The 26,293-nt window shown below is 57.9% G+C and overlaps 1 protein-coding gene across 2 annotated transcripts in view; it reads left to right on the top strand.

The window, feature by feature from the left end:
* The window catches only part of LMX1B (LIM homeobox transcription factor 1 beta), an 84,232-nt gene extending 65,133 nt beyond the window's left edge, over positions 1-19,099 (top strand). Inside the window, exons 3-8 of one of the 2 annotated variants that reach the window (XM_045790925.2) lie at positions 9,407-9,639; positions 11,534-11,715; positions 11,907-11,984; positions 12,120-12,186; positions 14,258-14,401; positions 14,733-19,099. In XM_045790925.2, the coding sequence (XP_045646881.1) occupies positions 9,407-9,639; positions 11,534-11,715; positions 11,907-11,984; positions 12,120-12,186; positions 14,258-14,401; positions 14,733-14,890 (862 nt within the window). In that variant the 3' untranslated portion in view covers positions 14,891-19,099. Of the gene's footprint in view, positions 1-9,406; positions 9,640-11,533; positions 11,716-11,906; positions 11,985-12,119; positions 12,187-14,257; positions 14,423-14,732 lie in introns of both variants that reach the window. The other variant, XM_045790924.2, reaches the window with a different exon arrangement.
* Positions 19,100-26,293: the final 7,194 nt, after the last annotated feature.

Genomic DNA, 26,293 nt, shown 5'->3' with positions numbered 1-26,293 from the left:
TGTCACCAATTGTTACACTCTGTATGCTAGGGATTTAACTTGCCTGTCCCCTCACCCATTAAAATGGAAGCTGGGGGTGGGAGAGACTGTCCATTTGCCTCACTTCTCTATCCCCACCCTCCAGACTCTGCCTGGCACGTAGCAGGCACTCCATAAACGTGTGTGGAGTCACCGAAAGTGTGCCTGCCTGGCCAGGCTGGCCCCTGGATGGTACCCAGGGCTCCTGGCTGTGCCCGTCCCTCCCTGCCCCTGGCCCGTGACCTCCAGCCCGGGCCACGGGCTCCCGACAGCGCCCCTGGCCCGGATCAAAGGGTCTCGGAGCCGGCGGCCCCGCACAGCTGGGTCTGCGCGCCCGCAGGAAGCTCCGGGGCAGCCCTCGCTGCAGGCTCGGCCCCGGCGCGGCGAGGCCGCGAAGAGGCCCTGCGAGGCCCGCGCTCCGGCGGCCGCCGGTCCGAGCGCCCGGCCACGCCGCGCATTCCAGCCGCGTGATTGACGCGCGCACCGGGGCCCCCGCCTGCGGCTCCCGCCGCCCGCCTGGCCCGCCGCCGCCGCCGCATCAAAGCAGATGTTTGCAGCTGGTTTGAGTTGGATCCCCATCAACAGGCCCCTTTTTGTCTCAAAATAAAAAACAGCTACGCCCGGAATGATAAGGACGCGGCAGGCACGTGGGGGAGATGTCAACGAGCCGGGGAGGGAGGAGGCCAGGCAGCTCCCTCTGCCTGCTCTCACCCCGTCAGCTCCTCCAAGTGACAGGCAAACTCCACCAGCAGCGGCTGGACCCCCGGGAGTGTCTAGGGTCCTGTCCCCTGCGCCCCTCTGAACTCCCGCTCATCTTTCAATGGCATCATCACAGACAGCCCTAGACAGTAGTCATGTTGGCCGCTGTTCCGAGCACTTACTGTGTAGGAGCCCGCCCTAAGTGCTCTGGGACCATGCCGTCCTGGGATCCTCGCAGCGCGCCTACAAAAGCTGGGACCAGAGAGGCTAAACACGTCACAGTGATTAGGGACTGCGGTCCTTGCCCCAAGGTCAGTTAGTGGCAGAGCTGGGAGTCAGACTCTTCACACCATTCTTTCTGACTCCAGAACCAGCTTCTTTTTTTTTTTTTAAGGTATTTATTTATTTATTTATTTATTTATTTATTTATTTATTTGACAGAGATAGAGACAGCCAGCGAGAGAGGGAACACAAGCAGGGGGAGTGGGAGAGGAAGAAGCAGGCTCATAGTGGAGGAGCCTGATGCGGGGCTCCATCCCAGAATGGGGGGATCACGCCCTGAGCCGAAGGCAGACGCCCAACAGCTGAGCCAGCCAGGCGCCCCAGAACCAGCTTCTTTTTTTTTTAAGATTTATTTATTTATTTATTTATTTATTTATTTATTTATTTGACAGAGATAGAGACAGCCAGCGAGAGAGGGAACACAAGCAGGGGGAGTGGGAGAGGAAGAAGCAGGCTCATAGTGGAGGAGCCTGATGCGGGGCTCGATCCCATAACGCCGGGATCACACCCTGAGCCGAAGGCAGACGCCCAACAGCTGAGCCAGCCAGGCGCCCCAGAACCAGCTTCTTCTTTTTTTTTTTAAGATTTATTTATTTATTTATTTATTTATTTATTTATTTGACAGAGATAGAGACAGCCAGCGAGAAAGGGAACACAAGCAGGGGGAGTGGGAGAGGAAGAAGCAGGCTCCTAGCAGAAGAGCCTGACGTGGGGCTCGATCCCATAACGCTGGGATCACACCCTGAGCCGAAGGCAGACGTTTAATGACTGCGCCACCCAGGTGCCCCCAGAACCAGCTTCTTAATTATGTGTCGTGTCACATTTCGCAGGAAGTCCCCAGCTTTCTTCCAGATTGATTGCCATGATTTTCTGTGCCCTCCAGGTGTAGCCTATCAAAGAACATGTCATGCTATGCCAGCCCCCATGGGACCAGATTTGGCTCCACTCTGTCCCTCAAGCATCTTGCACGAGCCTGTTTCAGAGTCGGCCTCCATGGGTGTTTGCTGAGTGAACAGGAGAAGGTATAGCCGGTGGGACCGAGCGCTGCGGTTCCCTCCCCATGGTGGGAGTGTTTCCAAGGACTGTGGAACTTGGGTCTGGAGAGACCCTAAAGGAAGCCAGGTGCAAATCTGCCTGGTCCCCAGTGTGGCCCTGGGTGAGGATCTGAAGGAAGCCTGTACCTCAGAGGCACAGACAGATGGGGAGAGCATAGACCCCATGATGTGATCGGGGGCTTCCTACTGAAATTGGAGGTGAGGAGAGAAGGTTCCAGAACCTGTGTCCCGGCACCATGGTAGGACTTGGACTGGGGAGGAAGTAGGAGGCACACCTGCCAAGATGCCCTCTGTGCCAGGCACTGCACTAGACCCTCTCACACAGGTTAGAACTCAGCAGATTCGCAATCACCAGGGGAGGGAAGATCAACACCCCCTTTTTACAGAAGAGGAAACTGAGGCTCAAGAAAAGGATGTGAGGGGCGCCTGAGTGGCTTAATTGGTTGAGCATCCAACTCTTGATTTCAGCTCATTTCATGGTCTCAGGCTCCGGGCTCAGCAGGGAGTCTGCTTGAAATTCTCTCTCTTCTTCTCCCTCTGCCTGCTGTCCTGAATGCACATGCTCTCTCTCTCTCAAGTAAATAAATAAATAAATAAATAAATAAATAAATAAATAAATAAATAAATAAATCTTTAGAAAAGTGGGGTGGGATGTGAATGACCCAGGGCCACGTAGCTGATGCTGGAGATGTGGAGAATGCTGCTGTAAGCCCAGGGGGCTGACAAAAAGCTCTTGATGGGCAGGAGAAGGGAGGGACACAGGACAGAGAATGGATTGGCCCACCTTGAGCCAGGTGTCCAGGTCTGACCCAATCACGTAAGGCCAGGGGAGTCACTGAATACCAACACGGCCCTCCCACCCAGGGGGCCTTCCCTGTGTACTAGAGATGAGGATACAAGTGGACCCCAGCCCCACAGGAGGTTTGTAAAGGACGTAAGCGATACAGAGGTTAGGACTTGACCTCCAGGTTGTATCGCTGTGAAGGGGGCCATGGGCCGAGAGCGGTGAGTTCACTACTGGCGGCATTCTCAAACTCCTCGAAGCAGAGTAGCCAATGCCCTCTTGTCCTACATGGCTGCCTATTTCATTTCTCACAAGGTTATTCACTCATTCATCGGAGACTCACTGGTCACCTCCTCCATGTCAGAACCCAGCGTGGGATGTGTGTGTGAATCAGATCCAGTTTCTGATTTCTAGGTCAGTGAGAGCTTCAGACACACAAGTATCAAGGTCTCAGGGAAGGCTTCACGGGGGATGTTCCACTTGAATTGGGTCTTGAAGGATGAAGAGAAGTTCAGCAAGAAGCAAAAGAAAGGGGGCGAGAAGACAGGCTTTGGGGGCAGGTGGAGTTTTAAGCGTTAAGGAGGCAGGAAGGGCTGGCTGTTTTCAGGGAGCAGTGAGAGGTCTGGCAGCTGGAGCAGAGGAGCTGAGGCCAGGCGTGTCGCTGCGGGAGCCCTTGAGCACCATGATGAGGTCTGTGGGCTTATCCTGAAATTGTTGGGCGCTCTTGGACTGAGGCTCCAGTCAGGGGCTGCATGAACTGTAAGGTGTAGCCATGGCGTATGGAATGGTAGTACAGTGAGGAGGAGACAGACGAGCTTCTACTCAGCGAGGATGGGGGACAGGTGCCGGGATTCTTGAAGCCATGATGACAGCAATCATGTGCCTACTTACTCAGCTTGCCTCATGGAGCCCAGCTGTTATCCCCATTGAACAGATGGGGCCACTGAGGCTCAGAGAGAAGGGGCCTGTGTATTGTGCTTGTGCTAGGACGGGACAGAGCCAAGATTCTAAGCCTAGTGCATGCTTATGGACTCGAAGACCTGGGGATGAAAACCCGAAGGGAGAGGCTGGAGGGTCCCCAGGATGTTAGGAAGCCACTTTTATTGGAGGTAAAAGAATCAGACGTACAGCATTGCCTCTCTGCATTTGTCAGTGGCTTAAGAGAAATTAATTAATCAGATTTGTAATCCATGTTCAAATGCTCCAGAAAAAATTGGTTTTCAGAGTTTTGTTTATTAGCTTTATGAGTTTAATAAATTGAGCATTAAACAAATAAACCAATAAAAACTCAGAGGAGACAGAGATGTGTTCTCATAGCCGGGGACTCTTCAAGGGAAGGATGTCCCTAAAAAGGGAATTTCTTACTCCGAAATCACAGATGATCCTGGGGGAGGGGGTATGGGTTTGTGACAGGGAGATGTTCAGTTTGGTTTAAGAAAAACCCACTCAGCTACACCTGCTGGGTGCTGGGCTGAGGCTGAGTGATCAGAACTTGGGCATTCAGAGCCTTGAGGGCAGACAGACCAGGGCATGTTACCCCCAGCAAAGGACAAGGGTGATTGGTGGGCAGAGAAATATTTGGATGCACAGAGCAGGGAGGGAGTATATGGTGGTGCTGCTGCCATGTGACCTTGAACCTGCCCTCTGCACTTTGGTGTCCTCATCTGTAAAATGTGGATGGAAACAGTGTCTTCCTTTAGGGTTCTTCGAGGTCTTCACGAGGTGATGCAGGTAATGATAATTGAGCTCAGTAATGTTAGTGAGATAGACAGACACACAGAGAATTGATCCAGGAGTGCTTTGCCAGCTCAGGCCAGACAGGAGCTAGAAGGGCCCAGAACCCAGGGTGGTCATCAGGGGGACGCTTGGTTGGGACCTGTAAACCTGGTGTCAGGAAGGCTGCTCCCAGGAGTGACAGAGACCCCAGGGAGGTGACTGAGAAGGGCAACAAGAGAACAAGAGAAAGGCAGCTCTATGGGGTGCCTTCTTTTTTTTTTTTTTAAAGATTTTATTTTATTTATTTATCCAACAGAGATAGAGACAGCCAGCGAGAGAGGGAACACAAGCAGGGGGAGTGGGAGAGGAAGAAGCAGGCTCCTAGCAGAAGAGCCTGACGTGGGGCTCGATCCCATAACGCTGGGATCACACCCTGAGCCGAAGGCAGACGCTTAACCGCTGTGCCACCCAGGCGCCCCACATGGGGTGCCTTCCTCATGCTGGCACAGTGCCAAGGGCTTTGCATGCAGTAGGCCCTTCCAACAACCCTGTAGGTAGGTACCATCGGTCCCATTTCATAGATGAAGAAACTGAGGCTCAGCGAGGTTAAATGTCTTGACCAAAGTCACACAGGGACAAAGTTATGGAGTCAGGTTGGAACCCTGGGCTGCTAGTTCCAGCACACCCCTCACACACTGCTCTCCTGCAGATGGCGCTGTCTTCCCGAGGCCAGTGGTGGGTGCCCCTGCCAGACCACGCTGGGGGTGGGGACCCACCTGCCCTACCTCACAGGTGGAACAGGATTATATGGGTTGGTTCAGCGTTCATTGCACACACATTTGACACTTACCTTCATGCATCTGGGGCCTTGTGCTCAGCTCCAAAGATGGAGGTGACGCTTGGAAAAGTGGACCTGAAAACAGGGAAAGTGGATTCCTTAGGGTAAATACCATAATGGGGAGGAGATTTGAGGATGGGGAACTCAGCGAGGAAGACATCGAAGACTGGAGAGGAGAAGGGGGACTTCCTGGAGGAAGGGATATCCAAGCTGAATCCTTCAGAAAGGATTTGTCAAAGGTTGAGGGTGGGAGGAATGGAGTTTTTAGACACTAGGAACAGCAGGAGGAAAGGCTTGGCGCTTTACATGGAGAATGGGGGGGGGTTGTGTGAGTTGCTGGCAAGCCTGTGTGCCTGTGGTGTGGTCATGAAGCTGCCCTCTGGATTTGGAGCTTCTGGATTGGGGGAGCGGGGAGCCTGGACCAGGGAATTGGCACCGAGAGGGCCAGGTGGCTGGAGGGGAAGCCACAGGTGGAGTGGGAGCTTCAGAGCCTCCCCTGGCACCCCACCATCCCTCGACCCCAAGTGTGGGAAGCAGAAACACACCCATCTGGAACGCCCAGCACAAGTCTGGGGAGTAGGGACTATTGTCCCCATCTTACAGATGAGGACACAGACTCAGACTTGCTCAAGGTCACAGCCATCGAGTGGCTGAGTCAGGATTGAGATCGTGACCTAGGCTCCAAAGCCAGTGCCTTAGATGCTGGCAGGGCCTTTCGCATCGGGCTCCAGGGCCCCTGCAGGGCAGGAAGGCTCGGAGCTCCTCAGCCTGAGCTGCTCTGTCTTTGGTGAGTATATGCAGCTTCTGTGCAGCGTTCCTGGAGAGGCCCATTCCAGGCTTCCAAAGGCTTTCCAGCCCACTGACCTCTCCCTCCGTGCCCACTGCTTTACACTGACAACCCGCTGCATCTTCACATGGAGAAGCAGGCAGTGTTGTTGAGCCCATTATACAGATAAGTAAGCTGAGGCTCAGAGAGGCAATTACTTGTCCGGTCACTAGCCAGGAAGTGGTGGAACCAGGCATTGAACGCAAGTCCATCCAATCCCAGTGCCACTCGCCTGTGGCTGGGCCTGCTTCTCAGTGGCCGGTTCCACCAGCCCTTTGCGATGGGAGGGGTTGAGGGAGGGAGGGGGGCTCACGGGGAAGAGGGAACCCCGCTGGTGCCCCCAGCCCCTCCCACACGTGCGTTAGTCGCGCTCACCCTGGCTTCGTAGACAAAGGCAGCCCCATAATTGGGAGTGAGTATTTCATGCATCCCCCCCGATGTTTTATTGGGTGGAGAGATGCTTGGAGACCAAGCGGATGGCACATTCCGTTTATAAAGTGTGCGCAGTTTGTTTTATATCCCGAGTTTTTGCAATCTAGATAACAGATGACGCCCCGAGTGGCTGGCACTGCCTCGGTAATGGCGGCACCGAGCCTTTGGAGAAGTATTAATAATAGATTGTGTTGATGAGTTTGGAGAAAGTAGCAATCGACCCCCTGCTGCCAAGGCATTAGCACGGCTGTTCTGAATGCAGCCTGCATGGTGGCGGGTGCCTGCAAATGCGGGTCACCCCTCCCGCTGCCCCCCTCCCCTACCTAAGAGGGCCACCTCTCCAGGAGCCGCTGGAGGTGCGCTGACCCTGGCCTGGGCCCCCGGCCCCGCCAGACTGGCACAGAGATCAGCCAGCGCCTATCTGTTCATGGGCTACTGAGGCCAGGCTGCAGACCTTAGCGTGGCACCTAGATCAGGAGGTAGAAGTGTGGGGAGGGGACAGGGGGTGGGGGTGGGGGAGGGCAGGGCAGAAGCATCCTCCCTGTCTGAGCATTAAGTTCTGGAAACCTGGCTCCTTTCCCAGCCCCTTGGCAGAGCTAGACAGCCAGCCAGATTCCTAGGGGCCTCTGCCAAAGGCTGCCATGGACAGTTGGGTAGGTTGTACCTTGAACAAAGGTATCCAGCCAAAGGGCCAAGTCGGACCCGAGATCCAGCTTGTATTCCCCTTGCAAAGCCATCCACTATGTGGGCTAGCGGGGTCCTGTCTGCCTGCCACACACACCCCAAGCCTCCACTCACCTGCTTTGCAAACAGTCACCGAGGACCTTTTGAGGCTCAGGTAGAGCCAGGCCCTGCCTTGCGGAACGCCTGCAGAATTGGAAGCTGGCAGGCTCATGTGCTGTCACTGATGTGATTCTTATTTACCGAGTTACAAGCCCAGTATCATCGAATCCTGACAACAGCCCTTGGAGGGAGGTCCCCTTGACATGCCCATTTCACAGTAGAGGGAACTGAGGCCTGAGGGAAGCTCAGGTGAGCATACAGGAGGCCACTTCCCCCTGCCTGGGGCGTCAAAGAAGGCTTCCCGGTGGAGGCAGCACTGGAGTTGGGCACTGCAGGATGAGTAGGAGCCTGCTTGGTAGCATAGAGGCGGATGGCAGGGGTTGCTGGGGGAGGCCCCCACGTTGAGCGCCCCGGCGGGTGCCAGGGCGGCGGGCAGAGCTCAGACTGGCCTTGTGCACCGCGCCCCGCTAGCTCGTCGTGGGCGGCGCTGATGGCAGCCCCGGGAAGGGAGGCAGGCCGAGTGCCTTGCATTTATGGCCGTTTCTGTTCCAGAACCGATTAGCAGAGAACTGCAGCTGTAATCCGTGCCTGCTACGGCGGGCCATAAAGAGGGATGGGATGCGCACGGCGCTCCCAAAGTGGCGCCCGCAGACGTGGCCCAGGGACGTGGGGAATGAAAAATGGTTTTAATTCCCTCCCAGCAGCAATAATTTGATTCTTCATAAATTTTTCCATCAAAGTGTTGTTGAGGCTGAGTTCCCACAGAGCGGGGCACGTGACTGCGAGGGGGGAGCCAGGAGGAGCGGTCAGTAGGTGAGGGCAGAGGAGGGGCCATGCTGCTCAGACCCTCTGCACACGCTGGCTGGAGACCCCCGCCTGGCTTTGTCTCCAGAGATGGAAGACGGATTCAGTGTGTCACGGACGGGCTGGAGCAGGCCAGGCTCCGCGTCGGCCCCATCCCTTACTACCACGTGACCCTGAGCAGGTGACTCCGCCTCTCGGCACCTCAGTTTCCTTATCTCTACGATGGGGTCAGTGTTCATTCCTGTCTCATCGGGTCGTTGCAAGGACTAAATGCGTTTCTGCGCGCACCATGCCTACAGCAGCGGCTGGCACGCTGTCCGTGCTCAATGTCCACACGTGGTAAAGACACTTACACCGAAATGAGGGATAAGTGGGGGTTAGCCCAACCGAGGGGCAAAGAAAGAACATGCCAAAAGGCTAGTGGGAAGGTGCTGTGGAGAAAGCGCAGGCTGTCCCATCGGGCTGCAGCCTGGAGGAGCGAAGACAGTAAGAGGAAGAGGCAGGATGTGAAGGGCCTTGAGGCACCAGGGAGTCATGGCAGAGTGGGGAGCAGGGAAGCAGCATGACCAGATGTGTGTTTTAGACAGCTTCCTCTGGCTCTCATCCTGGAGGGTGAGTGGAAGGGTGAGAGGGGCCAGGAGCCCAGGAAGGGGACTGGGGCAGGCACTCAGGCAGGAGAGGAGCGGCCCAGCCTGGGTGGTGGGCTGGACAGGGCTAAGGATTGCTTGGATATGGGAAGGGTGGGGGGAGCAGAGAAGAGGCGGGGCAGGTCCTAGAGTGAAGGGAGATGGGACCAGGGGGCTGCCTGCCCTTCTCAGCCCTGGAACCCAGCCCTGGAATCCCCTGGCTCTTGGGGAAGGTTGAGGCTGACCTTGTGCTCTGCCCTCTAGTGGCCACGGTGTCTCTGAGCAGGAAGGGCCCTGAGCTGCAGCACCCAGGAGAGTGCCCAGCCCCCACGATGCCCAGCCCCCACTCTTGGGCCACCAGGGCCCTGGGAACCAGAAGAGTAGGGCCACGGGACCCTCCCACATCTGGCTCTGCGCCCAGGGTGGGCCTCTCCTACCTGGGGTGGAAGGTCAGGACGGCAGGAGGGAGAGGTCCTTGGTGGACAGTGGCCTCTGGGAGGGACCCCCAAGCCGAGCTAATGCGCCCACCCTGTGCACCTGCAGGCTCTTCGCAGCCAAGTGCAGCGGCTGCATGGAGAAGATCGCCCCCACAGAGTTCGTGATGCGGGCGCTGGAATGTGTGTACCATCTGGGCTGCTTCTGCTGCTGCGTGTGCGAGCGGCAGCTCCGCAAGGGCGACGAGTTTGTGCTCAAGGAGGGCCAGCTGCTGTGCAAGGGGGACTACGAGAAGGAGAAGGACCTGCTCAGCTCCGTGAGTCCCGACGAGTCCGACTCTGGTGAGCCATGGCTGGAGCTGGGGAGGCAGCGGGGGGGGGGGGCAGGTGGTGGGGAGGGGGCCTTGCCGGAGAAGCCCAGTCCTGACCCCAGGACCCGAGCTCTGTACAGACAACACATCCTGATGCCCATGGCCTTGATGTGTTCACACGCACGTGTGCAGGTGCACATGGACACCGAGGTGTGTGCACATCCCCAAGTACACAAATGTACGTGCAGACACTACCACTGAGGCACGCATGCTCGCACACCAGTGTCTGTGCATGGGACCACACATGTACACACACACGCACATATGATGCATGTGTGGATACCCATGCCCAGGAGCATATGTGCACGGACACATGTACATCTGTAGACGTATGCTGAGATTTCCCAGCATGCACGAACCCACACCCGGGAACACACACGTGTGCATACACTGAAACATGCATCCATACATGTGCACACATGACCCAGCTCACACATCACACACGTACTGAGCAGCTATGCACACGGCCACACGCGTTTATCCACATGCTCACACGTAGTGTGGTGTTCACACATGTGCGCCACATGTACCCTGCTCTCTGGCCCCCCAACCCCGCTGTCCCTTTGCCTTGCTGTGGCCGCCACCGTGGCACGGCACCACAGGTGTCTCTGCCGGCCCCAGGTCTGCAGGCTGCTGGTGGCTGAGAGGCCAGGCTCTGACACATCCTTCAGCAGTGGGAGCAGCAGCCAGGGCTCTTCTGTTTCCCGGCGGGGTGGGGGGACCAGGGCCCTCTGTGCTGGAGGCAAAGACCCCCTTTCCCAGGATGAAGGCACCTCTCTGCTCTGCTCCAGCCTCCAAAAGGACTCAGCCATCTTAGAGCCCTCCTGGCAAAAGGGCGGGTACAGCTAGGAATGAGTCTTAGAAGGGAAAAGCCAGGGAGAAAGCTGGGCCCTGTCATTCCAGGATAGTGGGGAGGACAGGAGCAGAGGGCTTGGAGAGGAGATGCCCTGGTCTTCTGAGCCCTTTCTAGAGTCCGCGGTCACAGGACCTGCCCATCTGGAAGAGCTTTGTCACTGTCAGGGCCCTTGGAGGAAGCAGTGAGCTCCCCTTCCGTCTGTCCCTCTGTCCACCCGTGGGCAGGGCACCATGGTGGCTGCCTGGACTCTCATGGCAGAGCAGACACTGGCCAGGTGCCATTGGCCCATTCATACCAGGCCTGGGGCGGGGGTCTTGGAGGGAGGAGACCCACCCTTGGGGTTCATGCCCTGAGGAAGGTGGGCCTGGAAAAAGGAGACTAGTTCCAACTCAGGGGCCGCGGGAGGCGCATCAAGTCCACCAGGGGCTGGCATCTCTGAGACCCACAGTTCTGGGCATGGAAGTGGCCGCATGGGCAAGGTGGGCGTGGGTGTGTCTCTGGGTGAATGCACATGCTTCTGCGTGTGTGTGTGTGTGTTTGGGTGTGTGCGTGCCTGTATGTCCCCACCTGGGAGCATGCGCCTGTGTGTGTGTAACTCTGTGAGCTGCGTGTGCCCGGTCCTCGGTGAGCCCACGTGCCAGTGCACACGTGCACCTCAGTGGTTGAGAGCATGACTCTGTGTGTGTGGCGTGCGTGCCGTGGTCATGAATACTCGGTGTGAGAATGTCTGGGGTATGTCTTTGCCTGACCGTTCTTAGTCCCTGGAAGCTTCCAAGAAACAAGGCTCCCTGGGGTCTTCGCTGGGTCGTGGGGCCCGCCGGCACTGGGCTGGTGCCATGGGAACCAGTTTCTCAGAGGCTGGCGTGCTGCCCCGGGGTCCTGAGTGCCGGGGGGCCAGCCGTGGCCGGGTTTGGCAGGAGCTGATGGGATCCCGCCAGGCCACAGATGGCCTCAGGGTTCAGGTTGGAGACCCTTGTACAGACTGATGGGCTGGGTGTGTCCCCCACAGTGAAGAGCGAGGACGAGGATGGGGACATGAAGCCGGCCAAGGGGCAGGGCAGCCAGAGTAAAGGCAGTGGGGACGACGGGAAGGACCCCCGGAGGCCCAAGCGACCCCGGACTATCCTCACCACGCAGCAGCGAAGAGCCTTCAAGGCCTCCTTTGAGGTGTCCTCCAAGCCCTGCCGAAAGGTGAGGGGCCGCTGGGGTGGGGCGGGGCTGACACCCCACACCCGCCGCCTTCCCAGACAATGCCCCCACCACTCTCACTGGGACCGGGGACGTCCCTCCACCCCCCCATCCCTCAGTTCCCCCAAACCGCCGCCTCCTTGGCCTGCTGCCCCGGCCCCCCCAGGCCTGATCTGTGTCCCTCCACCGGGCAGGTCCGCGAGACGCTGGCGGCAGAGACGGGCCTCAGCGTGCGTGTGGTCCAAGTCTGGTTTCAGAACCAAAGAGCCAAGGTGAGAGGCCACCTGTCTCCCCCAGTGGGCAGGGTTGGAGTGGGGGTGCAGGCAGAAGACGGGGCCCTGTTGGGAGGGGCCGGGAACGAACGGGGGCAGGGAGGTGGGGACTGGCACGACCTGTGTCCCCCGCAGATGAAGAAGTTGGCACGGCGGCACCAGCAGCAGCAGGAGCAGCAGAACTCCCAGCGGCTGGGCCAAGGTGAGCCGGGAACAGGGCGACAGGGCCCAGGCTCAGCCTCTGGTGACAGCATTCCCCCCCGTCCCCCCGCACCTGGGCTGCCACCCCAGACCCTGCTGGGATCCAGAGAGGTGGTGGGGACCCCGGGCGGGACCCGGGAGGAGAGAGCTGGGTGGGTGGGCTGCCCAGAAGGGTGGCAGAATTTTCGCCCCTGGGGCGCGTATTGGTGGAGTGTGTGATCTCAGATTCACAAGTTCAAGCCCTGAGTTTGGCGTAGAGCTTACTTCAAGCAAACAGACAGACACTTGCAACCATGTCCAACCCTCAGGGTGCGCCAGTCATGGTTGTCCCCACTGACCATGCTCCGCCTCACTGAGTGCCCACTGATCCCAGAGGGCAAGGGCATTGTCAGCCCATTTCACAGCCAAGGAGGCTGAGGCTCAGACCAGAGGACTTACTGGGATCACTCGGCTAGTAAGGGGCAGAGCTGGCCTCGGCCCCCAGTGTGGCACCCCAAGCCTGTGCTTTTAACATGACCATCTACCCCACGGCCCACAGTAGAATTCAGCAGGGATCTCCAGAGTCTCTCTGCAGGGTGCTGAGGAGCTCAGGGTGGGCTCCTGCTGGGTGGTAAGGAGCCAGTTGGAGGGGCAGCAGCCAGGCCCCTGAACCCTGGGCTTTGCCAAAACGCTGTTACGACGTCTGGGGCCAGGGGGCTAGCCTCCCAAGCCCCATGGGGACATTGAGCCTTGAAGGGAGAGCACAGGGAGCTTCTTGGGACTGCCCAAGAGGAGTGGGAGCCCCAGGGCCACCTGTTCCTAAGTGAGATAGGGGCTCCAGGGAAAGGCCCGTGTCCCTGGCTGCACATGAGCCTTGGAGCCCAGTTCTTTCTCTCTGCCCCCGCTGCCCCCCTCTCCTAAGACAGCCTGGCCTCCTGGGGCTGTGGCCACTGTCTCTGGTCTCCCAGCCACCTCCTGTGTTCCCAGCTGCCTCCGAGATGCAGCCTCCCCGAGAATGTTCCACGGTCCCCCTTGAGCCCCTCCCAGCCCTTACAGTACTCCACACAGCAGCCCTGCTACCACATTCGCAAAACACCCTCTGCTCCTCCCAGCCATCTCAGCAAATGGCACCACCCCCCGCCAGTGCCCGCACCAGGACCCTGGGAGTCACCGCTGACCCTTCCGGTCCTCCAGTCACTATATCTGCTCAGTTGCCAAGTAGGGCAGTGGTTTCTGGTCCTGTGTCCCTCATGCCCTCCCAGGAGTTGTCATTCCCACACCCACCTTAATAAGGACCCCAGCCCCTACCTCAATTTCCTCAATGGTCCCTGCCTCCAGCCTCCACCCTGCCAGCCTTTCTCCACAGCCTCTCCCTGGCCAAGACCCTCCACGGACCTCCTATAGCCTCAGGGAGAACCACGCTGAGCTTGGGCCTAAAGAGGACCATCTTCCTCCCCATCCCTGGCCTTCTCTCATCCTCAGGCTCCAGCCCCTTGCTCCCCCTGGGGCTCCCTGCTCCCCCTGGCTAGTTTCTCCCCTCCCTGCCTCTGCTGTGTGTGGCAGGGCATGCCTGCACCCTGGTGTGGTTGAACCCCTGCTGATTCTTTAAGTTACATGGAGTCACGGGGTCCCTTCCTCCAGGAAGCCTTCCCTGAGCCTCTTTGGCCTGGGCCCCACCTTGATGCTCCCAGATGCAGGGAGCCCATTGCACCCATATGTTGAATCATTACTGCCTGCTTAGTGTCTGGGTCCCCCAGGCAGTGAGCTTCTGGAGGGCAGGGCCACTAGAGGAAGGGAGGACGTGGGGAGGGGAGGTCTCTGGCTTTTGTTAAACTGATTCTTGAAGAGGAGCTGGAGGGTGTGTCTGGGGACAGGGGACAGGGGTCAGTGACCTGGATTCAGTGGCCCTGGAATCTAGGGGAGTCCAGAGGAGGTCATAGTCACGAGCACTGCAGTGGGCCCCGTGGCCTGAGGGGTCACGTGGGAGGTCAGTGGCAACTCCCAAGGTACATCTGGGAGGGCTCCCCGGGGGTGGGGTGGGCTCCTGGACAGGGTGGACAGGGCCGGTCGGTAAAGGTGTGCTCTGTCCCCAGAGGTCCTGTCGAGTCGCATGGAGGGCATGATGGCCTCCTACACGCCACTGGCCCCCCCGCAACAGCAGATCGTGGCCATGGAGCAGAGTCCCTACGGCAGCAGCGACCCCTTCCAGCAGGGCCTCACGCCGCCCCAAATGCCAGGTGACCACATGAACCCCTATGGTAAGCCGCCCTACCCCCTGCCCACCCCAGCACCGCCCCCGCTCGCTGCCTGACCCGGCAGGCCGGGGGCCACAACATCCACATCCCACCCCAGGGCCCAGGCAGGCCCCACCAACACGGCCCACCTGTCGCCTCCCGACAGAAGGGGTGCCCTCGAGACCCCACCCGTGGCCCTCAGCACCTCTGGTCCCCCGCTGCTGCCACAGGTCATCCCATCCCTCCTCACCTCTGGCCACACAGCCTGCAGGGCTGACAGAGCCCCCCAGGAACTCCCGCCCGCCCCGGCTCCTGACGCCCCCTCTGCCCCCAGGGAACGACTCCATCTTCCACGACATCGACAGCGATACCTCCTTAACCAGCCTCAGCGACTGCTTCCTCGGCTCCTCGGACGTGGGCTCCCTGCAGGCCCGCGTGGGGAACCCCATCGACCGGCTCTACTCCATGCAGAGTTCCTACTTCGCCTCCTGAGAGCCAGCCGGCCACATGGACGCTTGGGCCAGGGTCGTGGGGTGGGCCTGCGGCCTCCGCGGCCACCCCCCAGCCCGCACAGACTCTACACACAGCCATACGGTGCCCTTCCCCTGGGCCAGCCGGGCAGGCAGATGGGCGCAGCCTGGGCAGGGCCGCGTCCTGCCCACAGAGACCGTGTCACCCCAGGGACCCAGAGTATTTGGAAAGCCACTCGCCTCCCAGCCCCACCTCGGCCTCCATCGCCTCCTTCTCCCTACCCATCTCTTTTTTGGGAAGCTTAAATTCTCTCTATTTTTTTAAACGTCCTCTCTGTGTCCAGCCAACCTCCAGGGGCCGGGTCTAGGCCCGGGCAGGGCCCCCCTGCATGCCCCAGTGCGATGATGTCGTGTGCTGTGCCTGTTACCTGCGAGGGCGTGTCCCTGTGCCCTGGGCTGGTGCCCAGCTCCCCCACCTCCGAGGCCCGCCAGCCTGGGTTCACCCATCCCAGTCCGAACCTGGAACAGAAGTGGGGAAGAGCCTGGCAGGTGTGCCAAGCCCACGCCGGCTCTGCCCTGAGGGGGAGTCCCTGGGGAGGGTAGACTGAGCCTCACTTGCAAACGCACGGACACTCAAAGGCACACCCACGAGGATATGCACACAGATACAGACACGCTAAAATGACACAGAGGCGGTCTCTGGGCCAGCCCTGCCACATCAGGAAGGGGAAAGAGGCCAGACCGGGGCAGGGACCCCCTCCTCTTACAGCAAGAGGGGAGAAGGGAGGAGGGGAGGGAGGTAGGGGAGAGTTTGGGGCTTGAAACACGTGGACCCAGACGTATCCTAGCCTCAGCCTAAACGGGAGCAGCCTGAGCAGGCAGGGCAGAGACAGAGTCCCCAGAACCAGGTAGGACAAATGGCAAAACCTCCAGGCGGGAAGGGACCTCACAAGTCACCCACTTGGCACATCATCTGAAGTTTGGCTCCCTCTGCCCCTCGCATTCGTCCAGTGGCGAGGAGCCCGCTGCTGCATCGGGCCCAGGTTAGCCGTTTTCTGCTGATTTTGCCTCTGCCTCTTTGAGCCCTGAGTCTTCACTTCTCAAAGCCAGGCTCTTCCAGTTCCTTCTCTTAAAGCCGTGCCCTCAGCTGGGCTACAGCTTTCCCTCTAAAGGTGGAACAGATATAACCCGATCTCCCCCACTGACATCAGCCAGCCACCTCCCCCGCTTTAGGCACCCTGCCTTTGTTAATGTGGCCCAAAATGTAGTGAACAGTTGAGGCCACATTACCTGGAAACTCACACTACCCTTCTGTAACTGAATCCCCGGATGCTCACACACGTGACCGCTAAGCGGTTTTCTGTGTGTATGTGGGGGAGGGGGCATGTATGGTTTAGATCCAGCGAAGGACCCTGACTTTTTTACTTGCTACATTTCTTCTCATCTGATTCAGTGGAGTTTCTCTGCACTCCCAGCTCTGTGACCACTGGCTTGCTGTCCCTGCGATGTCAGGAGTCAGCCCTGTGTCTCTCACCCAAGGCACGGGAACCGTCAGGGCCTCTCCCGGTCTGGTGTTGGGTATTGGCCCATGAACCGGCCCTCCTTGGATGACGCATTCCAGGGCACTTGCAGCCCCGTTTTTGTCAGATGCCCGGCTGGAAGCCAGATAGGCTGCGTCAACCCCCACCCCGGATCCACTCAGCTCTGATCCTGTCAAAGAGGAAGCGAGGTCAGGCTGATAGGCACTGTTCTCAGTGGCCCCTCGCTGGCCTCTGGTGGCCACTGTGTCCTCCACCAGGTGCTGGGCACCCTGCCTTTAATTCTGACACCAAGCCCTAGGCTGCCACCCTGAGATCTGCCCCGTACAGCCTGTGAGCGAACAGGACGGTGGGTGTCTCTCTCTGCCTTTGGGCCCCTCCGCCTGGCTCTCTCTGGGATCCTCAAAGTTCGCCAGCCTGCTCTGTGGTTTTGTCCTCTGTCCAGTGGGGCGACCTCGGCTGCTGCAGAGCTGTCAGCGGGGTGATGCAGCTCAGCAGCCCCCTCGGCCGAGCAGCCAGCCTGGCGCTTCCTCCTCGTTCCACACAAACTCTCACAGGGATCTTGGCTGCTGTTCTCGGTTTTCTGCAGCCTCAGCCAACCCGGGCTCTGTACCGTCTTTTGTCCTGGGCCACCAGGGGTCCCTTAGGCAGCCACGATGGTTTCTTAAGAGATGCTCCCCTTCCTTTTCTTGTGCTCACGTGGTCCAAATCATGCTGGGAGCACTTGGGGCAGGCCCAGGGGCAGACCCCCTAACCCCCAGGAGCCCTGGTCCTTCTCTCCCAGACTCTTTCAGTTGGAAGGAAGCTCAGAAATGGGCATCTGGTCCAGTCCCTTTATCCCAGCCTAGAAAGCCTGGGCTAGGAGAGGGGAGGGAGCAGGGCCTCCATGCCAGCCCCTCATCTTCTTCGTCTGGTGAATGGCCTCTAGGTCAGGGGGGCATGATTTGTCTTAGGAAACTCCTGCCAGCCCCTGGGGGGCACCTCTTCTCACTCGGGGTCTCATAATCCCCCAAGTCCAGCCCCGGCTCTGCCCCCACTGTGCACTGCTCCCTGCGAGGAGTTGGTTCAGAGACACCCGCACTCATGTCCCATGGATGGTCAAATCCAGAGGGATTTCAGAGAGCCCCGTGGGCCAGAGACACCCCATCAGCCATGGTTAGGTGATTGCTCTGTGCCGCAGCTCACTGCCCTCAGTTCGCTCAGGCTCCCCCAGACACCAGTGTCCACCCTGCCCAGCCCTGGACTGGGTGTGGAGACGCAGATGAACAAGACGTAGGGCCCACCCTTGAGGAGCTTTCTTCTAGAAGGAGAGGCATTCACACTCTGACCCAGCTCTGTCAATATCTTAGTGGGGACACATTTCTCAGATGAGGAGCCCGAGGCTGAGAGAAAGGAGGTCAGTGTTCAGGGTCAGCCCTCAGAAGCATGCAGAGGCAAGTAGGCTCGCTGGGGTCTGGGGAGAGCTGAGATAAGCAGGCTCTTCCCGCTTTGTGTGGGAGGAAGTGCAGCCTTGACTAGGGGTTCAGTGAGGAGCCAGGAGCACTCCCCATCCCGACCATCATCCCATCATCCATGGTGGCTGGGATGGGAAGCCCAAGGGGAAGAGGGAAGCAAAGGTCTGGTCCAGAGGAAGAGGCAGAAAGTGCGAGATGGGCAGGGGGAGTGTTAGGAACCGAGTTCTGGTTCCCTGCTAGGGAAGATGAGGCTCAGAGAGAGGAAGGAATCTGCCCCAGGTAACACAGCAAATAAGGCAGAGGAGGGACAAGAAGGTGGGGTCCTCCCCCAGCCAGAGCCTCATCTGCCTGATCCATGGAGTCTCCTGGGGGCCACACAAAGGGACACTGTGGTTCCAAAGGTCAGACGTTGGGGCAGGCAGAGCCTGTGTGGAGGGGGTCACTACAAGCGGGCGGGGCATGTTGGGAAGCTTCGCAGGAGGGGGTGGAGAGGAGTCCACTGTCCCTGGGTAAGCAGGACCCAAGCGAGGTCAGGCCCTGTCACAGGGCTGGTGGCGGCCTCTTCTCCTTTAGGGGGCTCAGCTGCCCCCTAGCCCTGAGGCTGCCTCACCCACCCCTGTGGAGCCCGCTCCCCCCTGGCTCGGGGCCCAGGGAGCCTGGGGGAGGGAGAACCGGCTGAGCCCTGCCTGGCCTGAGCTCTGGGCACCACCTGGGGTGAGGACCTCACCTCCTGCCTGGGAACACCCGAAGCTCTGGGGCTCACTCCGCCCTGTGGGGAAGAGGGTCCACACTCGCACGCACACACACAGACACACACTCACACCCGGACGCACATGGAGGCTCACAGACCTATCCACACTCCCGGGCACACGAGGCCTGAGGGCTGGGGGAGCAGGAAAGACCCTCCCACATTTGGCCCTTGGAAGGTGCAGTTTGCAATGAGCCTGTCTGCTGGTGCCCCCACCCCACCGAGGGCCCCACGGGAGCCCAGCCCAGCTGGGCGTGGGGACCAGCCATCGGCCATTCCTCTCTTTTCCTTGTACAGACTCTCACTGCCCACCCGCCATCCCCAGACACATTTTATTTAATAACTTGTCATTGTTAAATTATTTATTAGCGTTTACCACATCACCACCCCCACCCTGCCCTCCACGCTCACCTTCTGCCTCTTCCCACAAAAGCAGAAAATGGAAACACCAACAAAAGATGAGACATCAGTATATTTGTAAATAAACCAACCCGTACACGCCTGTGCTGCCTCTCCTTGGGGGGAGGGGGGCCGGAGCCAGTCCTGCGCGAGGCCTGAGGGACTTCTCCATGGGCGTCAGGGACAGCTGGTCAAGGAGGAGGGAGGGCTTGTGGTCCCTCTTCTCACCCCAACCCATTCCTTGTCCCATCCCATAATCCTCACCTCCCCATCCTTGGCCCATCCCAATCTCGAACCACCCCCATGCTTAAAACAAATGCATCTATCCCATCCCACACTCTCCCGTTCCCCAACACATTCTTTCAACCAACCAACATGATGGGACCTTTAAGTGCCAGCTACCAGGCTGAGAACCAGGGCTCAGAGGTCTGTGCCTCAAGGAAGTAGACTGCGATATAAGCTCATTTGTGGTTCGGAGAGGACTTGTGGCAGGGGTATGCAACTTCACCTGGAGGGGTGAGGCATCATGGAAGGCTTCCTGGAAGAAGCTACATATTAAGCTGCAATCAGAAGTTAGCCAGCATGGAGAAGACTGGGTGGGGAGGAGTGTCTGGCAATACTTCTGCCTTGCGCAAAATCTCAGGGGCAGGCAAAATCTTGTAACTTTCCTAAACTAGAAGAAGAGCTCAGTTTGGGGGTGGGAGAGAAGCAATGAGACTGGGGGCAGAGCCTCACGTCCACAGATCTGATGTTCTCCCCCTTTCCCCATCCTTCTGATTACTCTTTCTCAGCCTCCTGTCCCCACTCCTGTGGCCAGAGTTACCTGGAAGCCACCTCTAGCTGCTCTCATTCAGCCCACGGGCACCAGCGCCCCCTAGGGTCCACCTGGCACCCTCTTCTGCAGCCTGTAGGTGATTCTCAGCCACGTGGCTTCCGGGAGTCTAGACAAGTTGAGGTGCTCCCGTTCATGTCTTCCTTTGCACCCCACAACACCCTGAGCAGCAAGTATTAAGGTCCCATTTTTCAGAAGGGAACCCAGGGCTCAGAAGGGGTAGTGACCGGCTCAAGATGACAAAGGTAACAAGGGGCAGTAGAACCAAGGTTCGAAATCAGGTTTGGCTGAAATCCATGGCCTCACCAGCACCCCAGCTGTCCTCTCAAGCCCACACTCTCTGGCCCTGTGATCTGGTCCTCCAAGGTCAAGCTCAGGGACTGGGGATCAAGGAAACTCTCCTACCTTCAGAGTGGCCTCACTGAGGCCCAGAGAAATTAAGTCACTCAGCCCAGCTGCTCAGCACAGAGACAGGACTAAACCGGGTCTTCACGTCCAAGCCCCAGGCTCCGGCTCCTGTAAGAGGGGCCTCCAAGCTCCACCCCCCCACCCCCAGCAGTGGGCTGCCAACTCTCTTGCCTACAGCAACCCTTTAAAATCCTGTCACTAAAAAATGTGGGGAGGGGGTGGAGAGGAGGGGGTGTGCTAATCCAGTGCTCCCTTGTCTCCTGCCTGTCTTCTCCTCCTAGCCCAGAAGGTGAAGGCATAGGAGGTGGGAGAAACACAGGCCGGGTCCCTGGGGAAAAAGAGGGCATGGGAGGAGGTCTCCCTCCAGGCCCCCCTTTCCGGGTCAGATTCCAACAGGACAAACACCAGCCGGTGCCGCCACTGCCAGTTACAGACTTCAGCCCATTGACCTTTGCAACAACCCGGAACAGTGCTCATCCCATTGCACAGATGAGAAAACCAAGGCTTAGAGAGAAGCACCGTGCTCCAGGGTGATTTCTCCCAGGAACTTGGGGGTGGGAGAGGGTCCTTGAGAAGGGGGTGGTCCCAGGAGAGGAACATGATTGTGAGCCCACCCTATAAAACTTGTCTGCAAGGGGTCTGAGCCCCAGTGCAGTCCTGCCTCCGATATTCCCCACGGCTCCCAGGCCCTCAGCTTTCTTCGAGAATCCTGCTGGGCTGTGAGCCCTGGACTGGAGAAGGTGAGATGTGCGCTGCTTTTCAGAAGGAGCCTGGACAGGTGGGCAGTTAGACGGGTGGTCCCGCAGGCAGTAGGAGGATGGTCAAAGGAGGGCGCCACACAGGGCCCTGCAGCCCCCCAGCATGATGGGAACAGCGCCCCTGGAGCCGGGCAGTGAAGCCAGTCTGCTCTCCAGTGGCCGCCTGCCTGCCGGACCGCCCGTGCCCCAGGCACTGTGCTGAGCCTTGCACACTTCGCTTCACTTAGTCCTCGCTGCCCCTTAGGGCAGAAAGGCTGTGATGTCCACTTGACAGATGGGCACACTTCTCTCCCAGTTCCGCCCAGAGTCCCCCTCCTACAGCCAGCACCGCCACTCTGCCTGAGATGCCCTCTTTGCCTCTAGCATCCTGGGACCTCATATCAGGCAGATCTTGACCCTGGGCACTGACAGACAGACAGGGGGACTCTATTTATGGTTTTGACTTCAGAGCAAGCCCTGGGGCTTGACTGGAGAACGGGATGGTCTCCCAGGACGCCTGTCCGCCTGGGCAGAGCTTAAGCAGAAGAGAGGCATAAACCAGGGTGGGGGTGGGGGGCTGGTCAGCTGTAGCTGAAAATTGAGGGGAAAAACCTGGGGGAGGGAACAGCCAGAGCAAGTGCTCAGAGGGGGGAGCGGCAAGTCCCCAGGGAGGTGGGGCACACTTGGGTCGAACTCAGGATCCAAAGGCCAGAGATTGCAGGAGCCGAGATCCCTGATGCTGGACAAACTGCTGTCTGCTTCAGGTGAGAATAAAGTCAACACACAATGAGATTTTGAATAACGCAGAAGAGTATATGCAATGGCTCTATCTGTGGCCTAAAGAGGCATAAACAACAAAAGCCCCTGTACCCACTCTACAGATAAAGCAAATGCACATGTCGATGCCTTGGAACCCTTGCTGTGCCCACTGTGGCTCCAGGGACCCTTATCTGTTCATTTGGAAAACTCTGATCCATATCAGTGCCAATCAGAGCGATGCATGGAAAGTTCTTAGCGCAGAGTCTAGTTGGAATTGGCCCAATGGTAGGCAGCCCCTCGTGCGTCTTTCCTCTGTAACAGAACACCTAGGACCTTTCTGTGAGCAGCGCCTCCCTTAACAAAGGGGGTTTTTTGCTACGCAATCCCGGAGACCAGAAGCTAGTTTGTTTCACTCCTGAACATGCAGTCACCTGTCAGGCCACGAGGTGGCGGTCGGGAGTCAGGCAGGTGAGAGCCGAGGCGGCAGCCAGCCTGGGCAATGATGTGGGGATGGCTTCAGATTAAGGCCTGAGAAAGAAAGAAGGGAAGAAATCCTCCTCCTCGAAGGCTTCTGTGCGCCAGGCCCTGTGTGGAAGCTTTACAGGGATGATGCGGTGCATTCCTCATCACAGCCCTAAGAAGCAGGGGTGAGCATTCCCATCTTACAGACCAGGAACACGGGCTCAGAGATACCGAGTAACCTGCCTGAGGCCACACAGCTAGGGAATCGCTGATCTGGGATTTGAACTAGAGCTGGAGCAGTGACAAAGATACAGGAGGAGGAGAACCAGGGGAGGTGGAAGGGAGTACAAATATCAACGTCTTCTCAAACACCTGCTTTAGCCACTCCCAGCCGTATTGTGCCCATCTCACCGACTCCTCACCCGGACCTGCGGGGCAGGTGCTGTCACTACCCCCATTTTATGGATAAGGAAACTAAGGCTCAGGGAGGCTAAAAGCCAGAGAAAGGCTACTTATTATCAGTGGGGCATCAGCTCCATTTAGCTCCTGGGGCATCAGCCCTCCCTGAGCCCTGCGGGCAAAGCACAAGGGTGAGTACAGAACTGCTGAGCTCCCCCCCACCCCACGCACACATGCACAGCCTGGCCCCTTCTCTTCCTCTGCTCCTCAAAGAAGGAGAGCGGGCTCAGGCCCTGCCCAGGACCAAGGGAAGCCTCAGCTTCTCCAGGGACATGCGGGGTCCAGGTCTACCCCCATAGACCACAGGCCCCTATGGATGCTTCTAGAACAGAGGATTTGAGTTATAGTTGGAAGCCCCTGATTGGGAGTCAGTGTTTCATTCTGATCATTTCAGTCACTAGGGTTCTGGGGTTTGGGGGTGCTCTGCCCCCCCCCTTCAGCTCCGGGGGGTGTACAGTGCAGTGTCATCAAGCTCCAGTCCCGACTCTACTCTTCACTGGCCATGTAACCTTGGACAAGTCACTTAAGCATCCCAGGCTTGGTTTCTTTATAAACTGAGGGGTAGTACAGAGCCATCATGAGAGTCACATGAGCAAGTGAGCTGGTCACAGGGTTCAGCCAAACTCAGGCATTCAAACAATGGGGCTAAGATTGTTTGTGGGCGCCCCTCACTTCTGCCTACCCGGGAAGCTAACTCTCAGCCCAGAACACTGAGCCAGGAGGAGCCCAAGGGCCCTGGAGGGAGTGTTTGGGGTTGCCCTTGGCACTTGCAATGGCAAGGCTTCCCCCAACCCTTTTAGGCCAGGAAAGCTTCTGGGAGCTGTGTTCCCTGAGACACCAGCTTTCTTTCCCCATGCTCTGAGGCTGACAGGCTCCTGGCCCTCCCATGACCTCAGGGGCCATGCCAGAGGAGGCATCGAGGCATGGGCAGTGGGAGCTCGTCCCTGCCAGTCAGCCTGAGTCTTGTGGCCTAGGCCTCCTGGCCAGAGTACTCCATTACCTGTGACTGGTCCAAGGATGATGCTGGGGCACCTTCTTGAATCACAAGTTACTGGGATGCTGGCAGCTCTGCTTCATGCCCCCCACTCCCGCCCTGGTTTATGCCTCTCTCCTGCTTAAGCTCTGCCCAGGCGGAGCCCTAGAGCCCGAGGCCAGTTCACAGGCAGAAGGGAAAAGGGAAGAGGGACAGAGAGACAGACCATGGCTTCAGTTTATGGAGGCCTGAAGGGGTTAACAAATAAATGGCTAATAGAGCCCTTTACTGCTTGAGCTAGTTAAAGTTAAGTCTCTGTCACTTGCCACCCAAGAGTCCCGACTAAAACCCATACCATCTCACAGGGTTATTGGGCAAATAAATGAGATCATATGTCCAAGTTTCTGGCATAAAAGTCAGTGCTCAGAGAGAATAGCTAAAATGACTCTCAACAGGACACAGTAAGGACCCTGTACCTCCCCAACCCCCAGTTTTGCAACATCGCCCCACTTTGTTCATACAAATATCGTTTGTGAGAACTCTACCTAACACATACTCAGACTGTGAGCTGGCATTTAAGAGGAGACGGTGTTTGGGGGGCATTTTTTTTCCTGCGATTCCATTCAACTGGACATTGTCCGAGATTCCGGAGAACAAATGAAACCGATGGTTGTTGGCATAAAATACACATACCGTCGCTGCAAGAGCAGTTCCTGCCATCAGAGCTCTTGTGGCCGTGAGCACCTGCCTGGTGCGGGGTCCCCTGGGGTTACCCCACACGTGGAACTTGGGCCAGGCGGTGGGATACTCCATAAGCCACAGAGCTCAACTGAAAAAGTGAATTACTGGCGTTGAGTTGCTAATGAGCAAATAATCAGGTTATACCCATCGCAAAAATGTCCAGCAACAGAGAGCTTGTGACAAGGGCAGAAAGCCGCAGTCCCGTTCTGTGAAACAAAGAGAAGCGGCAGCTCTGGAAGAGGTCAGTTCACTGCAAAGGACCTTTGGTTTGTAAAATGCCCCGCCAACCCCTAGAAATAGGGTCCTGGCCAGGACAGTTCCAACAGCTGCTCTTTGCAGGTCCTTTTGCCGGGCCAGCGCCTCCAGGCACGATCTCATTGCATTGTCACTTGGTGTTCTTATTATCGTCCCCATTCCACAGGTGAGAACACTGAGGCTCTGAGGGGTAAAGGAGCTTGTTCGGTGAGAGCAGGTTACCAGCATAAACAAGCAGCCCTGCCCAGAAGGAAGGCTGGGACAGACGGGAAAAGCTCCCAATATTTTGCAACTCTATCCTTCTGAGGGGTGGAGCGGGCTTCACCGAACCCGGCTCCCGGCCAAGGAGTGAGTTGGAATGGCCCGAGGGACAGGGAAGAATGAGGCAGGCCTCTTCCCAGGGGAATTGGAGGAAGGCTTCAAAGGCAAGGCGGAGGGGTGCGGCCCATCCTAAGCTGCCTCCCAGGCAGGGGCCGGCAAGCGGCAAGCCGGGCCTTCTCAGAACTCGAGAAGCAGGGAGAAAGGGAGACTGATGGCCGGAAAGCCACCCTCCCTCTCCCGAGCCAGCCCAGCCTCACTGCAGGCACCACCTGTGGCTCTGACATCACTGCCCCGCCGTCTAGAGGGGAGGGCAGAGTTCAGAGTGGTTAGCGGCTTGCCAAGTTCACACAGCCAATCGGCACAGATGGGAACATGGGAAGGGGAAGGGAGGAGAATGGGTTCATTTTCACACATTAAAGCCTCCCCATCCCCACCACACCCCCCACCCCAGACCCACTGCCAGAAGAGCCCTTAGAAGAAATCCCGTCGATTAGAAACCTAGAACGCTGACGAACAGCACGCAGGTAAGAATGAGCAAGAGCTTGCCCACGGGGAGCCTGGATCTAGGAGCAGGGGCAGGAACTGGGGCTGGGAGACTGGACAAGGCCAGAGTGGGACCCCTGGGAGCCTGGCCACACTCCCTCAGCCCTTTCCAGATCACTGGAGAGGGAAGGCCCCTGTCCCAGTGGGGACTCCCTAAAGCCAGGGCAGTGCTCAGTAGGGGGCCCAGCGAGCAGCACCCTCGCGGGGGGGGGGGCGGTGCGGGGGGGGGGTCTCTCTGACCACCGTGCAGGAGGAGGCGTCTGACAGGCTCCTGAAATTGCATTTTTCCTGGAGTTTTTGCTTTATTATAGGTGGCTGGTTTGCTGTTGGGTACAAACGGTTTACAATTGTTCTATCCTCCTCAGGGACTGTGTCTTCCTTCATTAAAGAATGTTCCTTTTTGTCCCATGTAATGCTTTTAGACTTCAGTTCTACCTGGATGGCAATGTTGGCACTCCTGCCTCCTGTTTTGTTTGCCTTTGCCCTATTATCTGTATCTTTGTCCAGCCCTTTTATTTTGCTGTCTTTCTTTTGGGGTTACTTCCTGGTTTTTGTTATTATTATTTTTTCAGATTTTATTTATTTATTTGACAGAGTGGGAGAGCACAAGCAGGGGGAGCAGTAGAGGGAGAGGGAGAAGCAGACTCCCTGCTGAGTAGGGAGCTCGCTGTGGGGCTCGATCCTAGGACCCCAGGATCATGACCTGAGCCGAAGGCAGACGTTCAACCAACTGAGCCACTCAGACGCCCCATTTCTTGTTTTTTAGAAAAGCGTATACGTGGGACTCGTTTTTATT

This window comes from Ursus americanus, chromosome 18 (assembly GCF_024610735.1).
Source record: "Ursus americanus isolate L20-20 chromosome 18, mUrsAme1.1.p, whole genome shotgun sequence".
NCBI classification, from domain to species: Eukaryota; Metazoa; Chordata; class Mammalia; order Carnivora; family Ursidae; genus Ursus; species Ursus americanus.
Note: the sequence above shows the minus strand (reverse complement) of the source record. Positions and strands in the feature narration are given on the sequence as shown.